The sequence below is a fragment of the Trypanosoma rangeli genome (genome assembly GCF_003719475.1).
Source record: "Trypanosoma rangeli strain AM80 chromosome Unknown Tra_15.4_contig_00274, whole genome shotgun sequence".
In the NCBI taxonomy this organism is placed as follows: Eukaryota; Euglenozoa; class Kinetoplastea; order Trypanosomatida; family Trypanosomatidae; genus Trypanosoma; species Trypanosoma rangeli.
Genome location: NW_021706016.1, coordinates 1 through 12,471, shown reverse-complemented (window position 1 = coordinate 12,471; position 12,471 = coordinate 1). Strand labels below are relative to the sequence as shown.

At 54.9% G+C, this 12,471-nt stretch overlaps 5 protein-coding genes across 5 annotated transcripts, besides 12 other annotated features; all 5 read right to left on the bottom strand.

Moving 5' to 3' along the window:
- Window positions 1-5: 5 nt before the first annotated feature.
- Window positions 6-35: a microsatellite.
- A 489-nt stretch (window positions 36-524) lies between these two features.
- Window positions 525-2,018, bottom strand: TraAM80_07013 (putative coronin; the record flags this gene model as incomplete). The annotated part of the gene is made up of 1 exon (XM_029383829.1): window positions 525-2,018. The coding sequence occupies one exon, from the start codon at window positions 2,016-2,018 to the stop codon at window positions 525-527; it is 1,494 nt and encodes a 497-aa protein (XP_029236357.1).
- A 125-nt stretch (window positions 2,019-2,143) lies between these two features.
- Window positions 2,144-2,199: a microsatellite.
- Window positions 2,200-2,384: 185 nt separating this feature from the next.
- Window positions 2,385-2,416: a microsatellite.
- Window positions 2,417-2,451: 35 nt separating this feature from the next.
- TraAM80_07012 (uncharacterized protein) lies at window positions 2,452-2,949 on the bottom strand (the record flags this gene model as incomplete). Its single annotated transcript, XM_029383828.1, has 1 exon — window positions 2,452-2,949. One exon carries the CDS (start codon window positions 2,947-2,949, stop codon window positions 2,452-2,454), a length of 498 nt encoding a protein of 165 aa, XP_029236356.1.
- A 10-nt stretch (window positions 2,950-2,959) lies between these two features.
- Window positions 2,960-3,000: a microsatellite.
- Window positions 3,001-3,368: 368 nt separating this feature from the next.
- Window positions 3,369-3,457: a microsatellite.
- Window positions 3,458-3,477: 20 nt separating this feature from the next.
- TraAM80_07011 (uncharacterized protein) lies at window positions 3,478-7,401 on the bottom strand (the record flags this gene model as incomplete). The annotated part of the gene is made up of 1 exon (XM_029383827.1): window positions 3,478-7,401. The coding sequence occupies one exon, from the start codon at window positions 7,399-7,401 to the stop codon at window positions 3,478-3,480; it is 3,924 nt and encodes a 1,307-aa protein (XP_029236355.1).
- Window positions 7,402-8,119: 718 nt separating this feature from the next.
- Window positions 8,120-8,148: a microsatellite.
- A 63-nt stretch (window positions 8,149-8,211) lies between these two features.
- On the bottom strand, window positions 8,212-8,658 carry TraAM80_07010 (uncharacterized protein; the record flags this gene model as incomplete). The annotated part of the gene is made up of 1 exon (XM_029383826.1): window positions 8,212-8,658. One exon carries the CDS (start codon window positions 8,656-8,658, stop codon window positions 8,212-8,214), a length of 447 nt encoding a protein of 148 aa, XP_029236354.1.
- Window positions 8,659-8,689: 31 nt separating this feature from the next.
- Window positions 8,690-8,725: a microsatellite.
- Window positions 8,726-8,905: 180 nt separating this feature from the next.
- Window positions 8,906-8,935: a microsatellite.
- A 174-nt stretch (window positions 8,936-9,109) lies between these two features.
- Window positions 9,110-9,139: a microsatellite.
- A 76-nt stretch (window positions 9,140-9,215) lies between these two features.
- Window positions 9,216-9,232: a microsatellite.
- Window positions 9,233-9,534: 302 nt separating this feature from the next.
- Window positions 9,535-9,584: a microsatellite.
- Window positions 9,585-9,745: 161 nt separating this feature from the next.
- Window positions 9,746-9,770: a microsatellite.
- Window positions 9,771-10,104: 334 nt separating this feature from the next.
- TraAM80_07009 (putative cytosolic leucyl aminopeptidase, putative,metallo-peptidase, Clan MF, Family M17) lies at window positions 10,105-11,949 on the bottom strand (the record flags this gene model as incomplete). The annotated part of the gene is made up of 1 exon (XM_029383825.1): window positions 10,105-11,949. One exon carries the CDS (start codon window positions 11,947-11,949, stop codon window positions 10,105-10,107), a length of 1,845 nt encoding a protein of 614 aa, XP_029236353.1.
- Between the last annotated feature and the right edge of the window lie 522 nt (window positions 11,950-12,471).

The following is a 12,471-nucleotide window of genomic DNA, read 5'->3' as shown; positions in this document are numbered from 1 at the left end:
ACTCAATATATATATATATATATATATATATATATCCGCATATGTATTTGTATGTGTATATCATTTTCGATACTCAGTTTTTGTGTGTTTCCTACCTCCCGTTTGTTCGAGTCTTTTTTTGTCTTTTTTATTTGCTGCTGTTCTGCCACTCTCGCCTAGGCTGGCATCACATCGCCAGTATCTTTCTTCTTCTTCTCGGCTTCTGATCTGTGGCCGCGCGTCCCTTGAGAAGGCTGAGACTGTGCGAGGACGGAGGTCACCGTGCGGTGGTCCCAGCCAAAATAAAAGGTGCATCAAAACGACAAACAAAAACAAAAACATCAACTGTGGCGCACACACACACAACATGTGCAGGTGCACGGGCAACAAAAGATTTTATCTAGCAACATTTGGCTGGGCTTAGAGGCGGCAGTGGCAGTAAACGAAGAAGAGTTAAGGAGAAAAGTGTGTGCTCGCATAAAGGTGTTATTGGAAGACGGGACCCCACACGAAGCCACGCATTACGTGTACACAAGCATGCAGCACTACCGAGAAACCCTCAAGGCGATGGCACGCATCTTGGCGACTGTCTCCATGACCACCTGCCGTTTCTTGTCAGCCTCCTCCTCGCACCGTTTCATCTCCGCCTCCTGCTGCTGCAACTCCAGCGCAAGCGCGGCTAACTCGGCGCATCGCTCCTCCATGGCTTTTTCATCCTCTTTGGGTTCCGTGGATCCCGGAACCATCGTTACGAGATCTGCGTACGTGGATGGAACGGTACTGCGCGTATGTGTTTCTTCCAGCGCCACCTGAACGTGTGTTGCACTCAACAGCGTTGCATCCGCCGCTCGCTTCGCCTCACGCTCCGTTCCATCAAACACGGCCTGCATGTCTGTAACGAGTGGCTCGCTGTTTTCCCCATTGAAGTACGCCGCCGCTGTGATTGCGGGCGTGTCCGCAAAGGTTGGCGGGTACACGTCGGTCTGCAGCTCGCTGTCTGCCAGCCTACGTGGGAGAAACATCTGCACGGGGTAAACGGAACTGGAGGTGAGTGCGTAGAACCGGGCAATCTCACACTGCCGCGTGTCCAAAGACCACTTGGGAAACATGCAGAGCCCTTTGTGCGCCTCCACCGAGTCGTAGGCGGAGCAGGTCACAAGTTGGCCGTTCATGAGCTCGAGGAAGCGAATACTTCCGTCCCCGCGACTTCCAACGTACAGAAGGTTTGTGTCCTCGTCAAAAAAGGGAAGCATGATACAACTGACCTGATCCAGATCCTCCGTCTGCAGCGGCGACACCATGTTGCGGGCATCCCACACCATCACCTGCCGGGTTTGTGTCATGTTAAACCCAATGGTCATGATAAGATTTTTCCGCTTTGCCCAGACACAGCGTTGAATCTTGCCACCCTGGTGAGCAGGGCTGGAGGCAACAATGCCGCCTTGCCTGGGGTCCATGATATTCACCTTTTTATCCTTTGTGGTGGAGCAGAGCAGTGAGCCATCCAGGTTCCATTCAAGCGACATGACGTGATCTGTGTGGCACTTAAGCACCTCCCCCGCCTCGCCACTGTTGACGTCCCAGACATTCACCACCATGTCCGCTCCAGCGGAGGCCAGGACGTTGCGCGCGCTAGGGTGAAAGCTCATGATTCCCACCTTCCTGGAGTGCCCCTGCAGGTGTATCAGGTGGTCGCTGGTACTCCGCGTGAGACCCTCGTCGGGAATGTTCCATCCCATGATGGTGCCGTCCTCGCTGGCCGTAAAAAGCTTTGTGGCGTCAAACGGGTTGAAGGCGAGGTCGATGATGGGGCCCTCCTGGCCCGACAGTATCGGTGGGTTGGCCGCCACCTTGCCGTGGTCGTTGTGGCGTAGCACCGCCGTGCTGCCAAGCTGTGCCCACGGCACCGCCAGAAAGCGGTCGTTGCAGGCAATCATGTTACTGCAGTCCCATATTGCGCTGGTAGGGTTGATGTTCGTGAAGTGTCTGTCGTGCTTCGCAGAAACAGCATGCGTGTGACGAAATCGGGAAATGGCCATAACTACCTCGCCTCTGCAGACCGCGGCGTCGGAGAGCCCTTACCTTCACGTGTGCGTATGTGTGTATAAGTGATGCTGTCGCATCGCCGTGTGCGCGGGGAGCGCTCAAGTGGGAAGAAAAGGGCAACAAAAAATTAGAAACAACACACAAGACAAACAAACAAAAAAAAAAGGCAAAGAAGGGGTAGAGGGGCAAAGGACTTCGCTCCTTCTGCACGTTTTCTTTTTTTTTTTTTATTGGCGGCCAAGCTGAGAAGGAGCAAAAAATATAAAAATATGAAACACACAAACACGCAGAGTGCCGAACTCCATGCATCCACAAACGTAGACCAGCACGTGCTGCACAGAAACCACCGCCGCTACTACCCTCATCCTCCGCGTCGTCGTCGTCCCCGTCCCAGTGCGAAGGCAGGAACGGACACACGCAGACCGTCTACGAAGAGAGGGGTTTGTTTTTGTCCTGGATGTAGCTAGACTCCTCGAGCATCTTGCTTGCGTGCTCCTTCCTTTCGTTGATCTCGTTCCTATACTTCTTCCAGACGTCCTGCTTAAGCAGCTCGTTGACGTCCTCGGTAGGCAGCCGAAACAGAGCCACCGTCAGGTCCGCGTTTGACATCAAAAACAGTCCCGTTGCCACAATAAAGCCCATGATGACGCGCTCGTAGACCAGATGGCTCTCGTACTTCCAAAACAGACGCCACTGGCGGCGTTTGCTCGTCACAAAAGTCCTGCGGAACTCCTTGTTACGCATGTCCCACAGCGTGTGGTACCACCGCACCTTCTCTGGCAAGTCGTACTTGTTCTTCATGGCCCCCTCCGCCTGCCCGCCCTTCCTGTCACCCTGTGCACTACCACCTTTTCCTTGGCCGTTGCGTGTGGAGCGCTGCAGGCTCTGACGCAACCTTTCCCCTGTGATGTACTGCAGGCTCATCAGGAGGTGCAACGAAAGGCAAAAAGAGAAAGAAAGAAAAAAGGAGTAAGAGGGTAATTGGTACAACGGCCTTCGAAGGGGGAGAAGATGGGGGGTAGGGGAGGAAAATCGGGTGGGGGCCGCAGAAGAAACAGAGAAAGCTATGACGGTCATTCAAGCATAGACTAAAATAATGTACTGCGACTTCAGGAACAAAACAAAAGCAAAAGAAAACTGTGTGTGTATGTTTTTTTAATTTTATTTTTTTAAAAAAAAGGATAAATACGTGCACAGATGCAGATATGTTTAAAGACACATTAACGTATTAAACCCTTGATTCTACTACTCCTCCAAGCACGCACCACCGCTGTTGCACGTGGCCGGGTGTGTGTTTATATGGACGTGTGTGCGTGCTGCTCACGTATGAGCCGTTGGAGCCATCTCTCTCTCTCTCTCTGTCTCTCTCTCTGTCTCTGTCTCTGTCTCTGTCTCTGTCTCTGTCTCTGTCTGTCTGTCTGTCTCTCTGTCTGTGTATAGACAGGCGTGCTCCTAAAGCGGCGTCACATCCTCTACTTCTGCGGAGGCCCAGCGACCACCCTCGCGCCACTCATGCGCCTCCTCCACCACCGCCTCCTCCGCAGACACCATATCCTCCGCTGCCAGAGCGTCACGGTTTGGGAAAGGTGCACGGGAGTGGTCACGGCCTGCCGTTGGGCCGAGGTGTCCAGCGCAAGGCATCTCCAGAGCATTCCTCCGGACAACACGATTAGCATCATCGTCATCGTCATCGTCATCGTCATCGTCATCGTCATCGTCATCGTCAACAATTGAGTTCCTCAGTGGAGTGAGGTAATCAGCCGTTTTCATCTTAATCTCGCTATCACCACCTCCCTGCCGCACCGCCTCCGTCTTCGGGTTGCCCTCATTTTCTTCACACCCTTGTGTGCGGCGCCGCACGCAACACCTGCTGTAAAGCAGTGACAACAACATGGATGCAATCAGACCACTCGGTGTAAAGTAGTCCTGCGGGTCCACACGGTCCAAGGTGTATGGAGCAACCGCGACGGTGCAGGGCCAATCCGCCTCTACCCACACCTGTGGGCTGTCGTCCAGCACCGCCACCGTCCGCGGCTTGGGAGACAAACGAGACGGTCCATGTCTCTGCGTGTGTGCACGCTCTAACTCCTGCAGCACAGCTGTGGTAGACTTCCGCGCCCTCACAAGGCTTTCCTGTGACCGCCACCTCTCCTCGTCGTCGCCCCCACCAGGTGACGGTGGCAAAGCAGAAGTCTCACTGGAAGATGCGCCCTCAGACGCCGCACGCAGAAGCAACTCTGCTGTAAAGATGCGGCCACACCCTAGTGGAAATAACTCCCCACCCGGGTCTAGCACCTGTGACAAAATAGCCTCCGTGCGACGACGCGAGGATTTAGTCACGAGTACAACAGGAATGCCCCATTCAACAGCAAAGTGCCGCAGCATCTGTCGCACCCCATGACGCACGTAAATCGTCTCTGTACGCATGCCTTGGCAAGGTGTACCTGTGACGAGGTATCGCACCTCCTTCTGCATTTCAAAATGGTTCTGATTTTCTCCCGTTGTCCCGCTCCCCTGCTGCCTTGAAATGGACGTACGTCCATCCCTGACAAGAATGGCGTTATCCACCAGCGTACGATCCATGTCAACCATCAGTACTTTCTCATCCCGCAAATGCCGCAGCAGCGGCATAACGCAGTGGCTGAATGAATGCACAATGAAGGCGGCATCCTGCAGAACATTTTCCCCCAAACTCGCGCCACTATATTTTCGTTGCGCCTGAAGCAAAACCAACGCCGCGATTGGGTTGGCTGTCCGCTGATCTACGAGGATGGCATCTAGGCGCTGAGCCCGCGCCAAGCGAAACTCCATCGCCAGTCGCTCACTCCTGCGTTGGTGCTTCTCACGCGTGGAAAGCAGCCGGCGCTCCGCCACGTGGGATGTTGGAAGACGCCCCTTCTCTGAGGCGTTCTTGCCGCCATTGTCACAGACGTTATCCGCATCCTTCGTCGCTACCTCACCTTGCGCCCACCGCACAGAGACCGTCATGGCCACGTCGTTGTGGCGTCCCCAGTTAAGCAGATCCTCCTCGTCTGACAGGGTGCAGTCGTCGGATGCGCCATATCCGCCCAGCTGCTCCTCGGTTCCCCCGGCGTGACCGTGCCAGCCAAAGTGTGGGCAACTCTCACGCACGGCGCAAATGACGACCTCCGTGGCATCGGCAAGTGCCTCAATAAGAAGCTGCTGTCCTTTGCCGTTGCGGTACACGGAGGCCTCCACAGGCCGAAACCGAATGACTCCAACCTGCGAAAAGAGCAGCTTCAATGGCATATCCCCCTTCAAATCAAAATCGGTCGTGTATGAAGCTGCAAAAGTCGCATTCACCCCCGTCTTCGCATCTACTGTAGGACTTACCGTCGCGGGTTGAGACCCATCCCTGAGGGCGGAATTATAGTAGCAGCGGCGCGGCTGTCCCCGAGCACACCAAAAGTCAATTCTGGCAAGAAGCTCCTCTGCGAAGGCGGTTTGACCAGCCAACAACATCTCCGTGGTGGCCGTAAATTGCTCTGTTGGCTGCGGTTCCCGGTAGTTTGTGTCATGGCCAGCGTTGGGCGGTACAGAGATGGCCAGGGCAAAGGGCACAGCGAAGCTGTTGGCGCTGTCGGCAGTCGAAGTTTCTGACGAAGCATATGCCAACGGTGTTGCAGCCTCTGTGATGAGCCGCCCATTGCATGAGGTTGCAGGGCCAAAAAATGTTCCGGTGGCACTACAACGATTTGAATGCATCACAAGCCACGACTTAGTGGAGTCATCATCGTCGTCGTCTTCATCGCCACCGTCAGCATAGTGCTGGTGAAGATTATGTAGGTGTCGATCTTGCTTATAATCGAAACCACCATAACGTCCGTCGTTGGTCCTTGTCGTCGGACGCGACCGAGGCGTCGTCGTGCGGCTCTGCATGCTGCTGAACCTCGCCTCACCTTGCCTGCGGGCAACCGCAGGCAGTAAACATGGAGCCCCCAACCGTGTCATCTCGACCCGTGGGCGACGCTCAGCAGCCCGCCGGGCCGCGCGCCGCCATGGCACGCACGGGACCGGTTGCGTCAGGCCAGGGCCGGAGGTCATCGTGTTCTGCCGCCCCGGCGTCTGCCCCGCCACCGTCCGCGTCAAGGAACGCATCATGCAATTCCACATCCGGCGCCCGCCCAAAGTAGCAACAGTTCCGCTATGACTGGCGTAACGCCGCAAAGGCGGCCTGCGGGCGGGCGGAGCCAACGTGGAGCTCCCTTCGCACAACTTTGATTCTGACACGTCTCTGCTGTGCCGCAACTCCGACTCCTGACATCGCACAAAAAAGAACTTTCGGTTACCAAAGCAGGGCCCGGAGTGCTCGCAGGGTCCCACAGCCCGGCTTGCCACAACCACGCAAAATGCCCCACTCTCGCCCCCCGTCGCGTCAACCGACGTCGCGTTCTCGTCGTCTACATTACAAACGTGCCGGGCGTATATGATGCAGCGGGAGATCAGCTGCAGGGCGCAGGTGGTGGGGTTGAGAGCAACGGCTGCTCGCATGAAAGCCTGCAAAGTGACTGAAATCCTTACATTCACCCCATCCTCACGCCTAACGTCACTGCCGTATTCGGAGGTCAAATTCGATCGTCGTGACGGCGGCGATGAGGCGACGTTGCCACCGAGTGGGTGGCACTCATTGCACTGCGCCGTAGGCTTCAGTTCCCCACGGTCCTTATCCGCGTGCTCTTCCTCGTCATCCGGAAGGTCCAAAAATGGATATTCGTCCTTCCCTGGCGTGCGATGACGCCGCTCATGGGAGCGTGTCGTGTTTGGTGCAAGGCTGGAGCCGAGCCAGTCCCGCAGTACGATGTCATCCGTGCTATTGTCCACGACAACCTTCAGGTACTGCTGAAACAGCGCCATCACCACAGCGCGTCGGATCAACTCCACTTGGCGTACCGCATTGTCCTCCATAAGTTGACATGCGTGAAGTTGTGTAGGCAGATTTTCACCCACGGGCGGACTGCGGCTCGTGGGTCCCTGCGGCGACTGCGAAGGCGCGGCATTGATGCAAGGATTGTTAGGGTCGTGTGTCTCCGCTGGTGTGGGTTGCGCCGATTTCTCTCCCTGGCCGCCGTGAAGGGGAGTATTCCGCAACGCTCCACTGCAATTTGCTTGGGTCGCCGCTCGAGCTTTCGCTGCGACAGCAATGCTCTGCCATGCGGTGAGCAGCCTGTGCGGGATATTCAAGATGTTCCTCAAGTAGTCGTCCAAAAGCATCGCCGCACTGCTGATCTCCGCCAGTACGTACGACAGAACCTGCATCCGCCTGCATGTGACCAGAACGTCATTTGCCGTAGTATCCATCAAACACCCAGCAGCAGGTACATTAGCCTGCCCTGGAAATCGTGACGATGTCAGCATGGTTGAGCAACAGAAGGAGAAAGACAGAGAGTGGCTGAAACGTCACGCTCTGCCCCTTCCTTCACTGTCTATAGCTAAAAACACGCTGCAAACTCTGCCCACCGACATCGGAAGTAAAGTGAAATAAGACAAGCAAAACATGACATGAGGGAAAGCGGATCACAGAGAGGTGCACAGCTCATGCTTCAGGCAGCTTGCACGGCGGCAGGAGGCGAGCGAGGGCATAAGAAGGGGAAAAAAGAGGGAGGAAAAACAAAGACAAAGTAGGACAATAATCACTGTGAGAAATCGCCAAACACGTGCATATCCATCTATATGTGTATTAAAGTAATGTGAACGGGTCATGGTGTGGGTAAGACGGGTTACCACAGACGGCTGGCCCCGTCTCAGCGTTAGGCAACACAAGGCACTCTCGTCACAACGGCGTCAGTTTTCCCCCAAAGGGGGAAGTTTGTGTCTCTCGACCCCACAACGTGCACGCATCCGGGCTCCATGCATATCCGTCGCCTGCGAGGTGGGACTGGGGATCTCAGCCGCCGCCGCCGGCAACTCCGGGTTCAGAACACATCAATGCCTCAGGTTCAAGTCCACTTAAATCAACGCACGCTAGTCAAAGCAAAAAAAAAAAATGTGAAGGAAAACAACAATGTGGGAGTCGCTCAAACGCGCAGCAGTCGCTTCAACCCGTTCACGCAGCTGGTGGAGAATGATGCACTGCCACCATACCACAGGCACACACACACACACGTCATACCAAGAAAGCGGGACAGAGATAGAGAGAAAGAGAAGAGGAGGGAGAACTCCTTATCCTCACCTTAGCGCAGGGCCTTCCTGCTGTTCCTTCAAGGTCCTAAGCAGCCCCGCAACCTCCTCCCGCTGCCGCTTCACCTCTGCCCTGTCCGCAGCAACGTGCAGCTTTCCAATAATCTCACGCTTTGCCCGCATTAGGAGAAACGCCGGGAGCTCTTTTGTGGTATCGCACTTCATGGTGCGTAGGACCTCCTTCGCGTTGTCCTCCATTGAGTGCTCCGACACCACCGAGGCAGGCAATAGAAACTTCGAGACGACGGTGAAGTAAAGCGTGAGGCCGAAGGTCAGGCCGACGGCAATGTTGAAGAGAGCACCCTTGCGCTCGAGATAGCGGTCCACGGCGACCTTCCTGCGGTAGTACTTGAAGTGCGTGCGGAAGGCGGGGTCGAGCACGTTCCAGAAGACTACTGTGGCCCACTTCAGCCGCGCTGGAGACTCATACGCCATCGCGCCTGCCCGCCCACACAATGCCCACTGTAAAAAGCAGAAAAAAATAATAAGAAGGAAGAAGAAGTGATGCGGCATTGGTAGCAGCAAAGGAAGTACACAGTTTGGCGGCAAGACACCCACCCATGCGGCACATTCGATGTCGCACCGGATCGCAAACAAAAAGTGAATGTATGTACGTTTGTATTTGTGTCTTCACTTATCTCTCCACAACCCCTCCCCCTGCTTTTTGCTCGAGTTAACGCTGTTTTGTTTTGTTTTGTTTTTGTTTTTCTTTGGGTCCGTCACCTTCCCACCCACTCCCCGCAGACGCAGCGGGGGAGCAGGCACGTTACTTGTTGAAAATCAGCCCTGGTTTGGCACCGCACATATGTATATATGTAATTGTATACGTGTATGTGTTGAGAGACTGAGAAAAAGCGGATTTGAAATTGCAACTCCGTGCGCTCCTCAATAAGAACAACAACAACAAAAAAAAAAAAGGAGTGGGCAGCGGGGTGAATGCCGCGTTATGCGTCGTGCCCCTCACACTGACTACAAGCACTGCACAATAGGCGCACACACACACACACACTCCTCTCTCGTTGTGCACATGTGAGGCATAGCGGAGGAGGCATGAAATGTGACATGTGTAATGTGACGACAAACACTTACGGATGATGGGCCAAAGCTGCTCCATTACACAGAAACGCATGGGAAAAAAAAGAAAAAAAAATGTCCGACAATAACAAGACGAAAAATAAGAGGGCTATTCAGGTGTAACGAGGGCAGAGACGCGTGGTATGCCGATACGCACATCATGTCCTTTAACAAGAAGGTCGAAACAATACAAGTGAATAAACAAGCAGAACACAGTCATCGTCCCATTTTTTTCTTATACATACGTACATGTCCACATATGCATACACACCATACACACATACATATGTATAACGAGCCTGCACGTATGGTATTTGTAAAACACGTGCAGAAATTCCCCTTTAAAAAGTGAAGGAAGAAAAACAGATATATGTGTATATTCTTCTGTACCGGCGTTTCCGGGTATGCGTGTCTATGTCTATAAGCATACATGGCTGAAGAGCGAGTGAGTAAGAAAGAGAGAAAGAAAGAAATTTGTGCGGGACACAGCCACACACACGCGCACACATCTGTGCACCGTAGGACGTCCAAACGCCTCTGTTCATGTGTTTTTCTTTTTTTTTGTTATTTCTTGTGGGGGCGTTCCCTTCTCCCGCTTCAGAGCCAGTCAACTGTATGCAGCTTCCTTCTCTCTCACTCCTACTCCACTCCTTACGTGTTCATTTGCGCAGCACCACTCCTAGTCGCCTCCGCCTCCTTCCTGCGCCATACACCCCTCTCTGTGTGGAAACCACAAGATGCGTTTCCCCAGCCCATCCAACAAAAGCGTTAATTGTTTCCACTCTTCCACGGCCACACCTTCTCTCCTTACCCTTCACTTTTGTTATGCTTCATTACCTTTTCCTTCTTCTGCTTGGTGGGTATCCGCCCCTTTATGCTCAATTGTTTCCGCCTCCCTGCGCTCTGCCTCTGCTGGCTCACCTTCACACTCTTCCGTGTCGGCGCCGGCCTTCTATTCTGCTTCCTCCGCCTCGGCTCCTCTGCGTCCGTCAACAGCGCGGGTTCACCGACGCTCTCCTCCTTGGAAGCAGCGCTCTTTTGACTTGTGCTGCTGTCGATCACGGCGGCGGGGGCGGCGGCATCAGTAGCAGCCGTGCCGTCCGCCAGCGGCAGGCGGAAGTAGTCCAGAAGCATCTGCACACCAAACCCTGGAGCCCCGGCAGGCTGAAACCCTTTCGGTTTGTCCCCACCCATCGCCACACCTGCAATGTCGAGATGGGCCCACTTCACGCCGTCCTCGATGAAGTTGCCCAAGAACGCCGCGGCCGTGCAGGAGCCCGCCTCCCTGCTGGTGGAAACGTTCGTCAGGTCCGCCAGACCACCCTTCACCGCCTTCTTGTGCTCCTCAGCGATCGGCATCGGCCACAACTCGTCCCCGCTGCTGCGTCCACCTGCCATGAGCTGCCGGGCTAGGTGGAGGTCGTTGCTAAACATCCCCGCCCGTCGGCTTCCCAGGCCAATGAGAACAGCCCCGGTGAGGGTGGCAAGGTCGATAACACTGTTCGGCCTCTTCGTCAGCTTGGCATCCCTCTGCACGAAGGTGAGGGTGTCCGCGAGGACGAGACGGCCCTCCGCGTCCGTGTTAAGCACCTCGACTGTCAACCCCTTGCGACTGGTGATGATAGACGAGGGGAAATAGCTGTCCGGACCAATGGCGTTCTCCACAAGGCCTACGGCGCCAACAACATTCACCGGCAAGCGGAGCAACGCGATGGCTTTGATGGTGGAGATCACCGTCGCAGCGCCCATCATGTCCAAATGCATCGTCTCCATTGATCCATACGGTTTTACGTTCAGGCCACCGCAGTCAAAGGTCACGCCCTTGCCAACGAGGGCAGTTGCCTCCTCACTATACCGGTTGCCGGTGTATTCAAAAACAACCAAGTACGGTTCATGCCGTGAGCCTTTCCCCACGTTGTACAAGAGGTTTAGCCCCGCGCTGCGTAGCCTTTCTCCCTTTAGTACGTGACGCACCTTCACGCCAAGTGGGGCAAGCTCCCTCGCGATCCACTCAGCGTAGAGCTGCGGAATACCCTCGTCCTCGCGCAGGTTGCCCAGGTTTCGTGCCTCGTTAACACAGCCACCGATGACATTCCCGCGGGCGATGGCGTCGATGGATTCTGAGTCAATAAACAGCCCCATTGGAGTTTTACCGCTCTCCTCGCCAGCCTGCTTGGAGCGCAAGCGATCGTACTTGTAGGCAGCTGTCACGGCGAAGGCGGCTGTCTTCTCCACAACGTCCTCCAACGGCAGGACGCCGGGCTCCTGGAACAAGTCCCCCATGGAATGCACGCTGTTTGGCAACGACTTGAGCACCAGCGCAGAGGCCTGCAGCTTTTGCGCCTCCCGCACTGCGTTCGTCACCGCCAGTCGGTAGTCACACACGGTGGGCTTCGTTCCAAGTCCCGCAAAAAGGCACCGCCGCTCCGAGTCCAGCGCGACACGCCCTGCCTCGTTCTTGAAGCCAAATGGCAAACCCTCCGCTGCCTGCTCGGGCGCCGCAAACTCCACAGAAAGCATGCGGTCGTCATTCGCCCCCACTGTCCCACTCTTCTTGAGCTTCCCATTGACACGCTCAGCGCCGCGCGACGACCAGGGCAGGGCCTCCAGCGAAACTGGAAATGGCGCCCTCGAAGCAACTCGCTTGAGCATCATCCTTATGAATAAGTCTGTCTGTTTGTGTGTGTGTCGTTGTCCTGTTCGTTGCGTAGTTGTTATTCCGCCGCTCTATTTCTCTTCGTCAGTCCAAAAAAAAAACTATCTTCAATGGTGAACCTGCCTCCTGTTAAACCTTGTTACTTCCTTTCTGTTTTTTTTTTTCCCCACCCCCCTTTCTCTCTCTCTCTGTGTGTGTCTGTATGGAGGTCCATACACATCCAAGCACCGGGGAAAGACGTGATAGATAGCGAGAGATAGAGGGAGAGGCACTGCTCAGTTTGTTGGCAACGACAAGCTGACAGCGTGACGCACGATACCATTTGCCCGCATCCCTTTTCCCGCTCAGCCAGTTCATTGCGTGCATCTCTATGTGAGAAGCGATGTTCTCGTGTGGTACGTATATATTTCTATCTACCAACGCTGAGACTGTTTCTATCATGACTCCGACACACAAACGTTTTTACTGTACACCTGCACTGATGAGTTGCCATGCGCTGCAGGAGAGATGGCCACGGT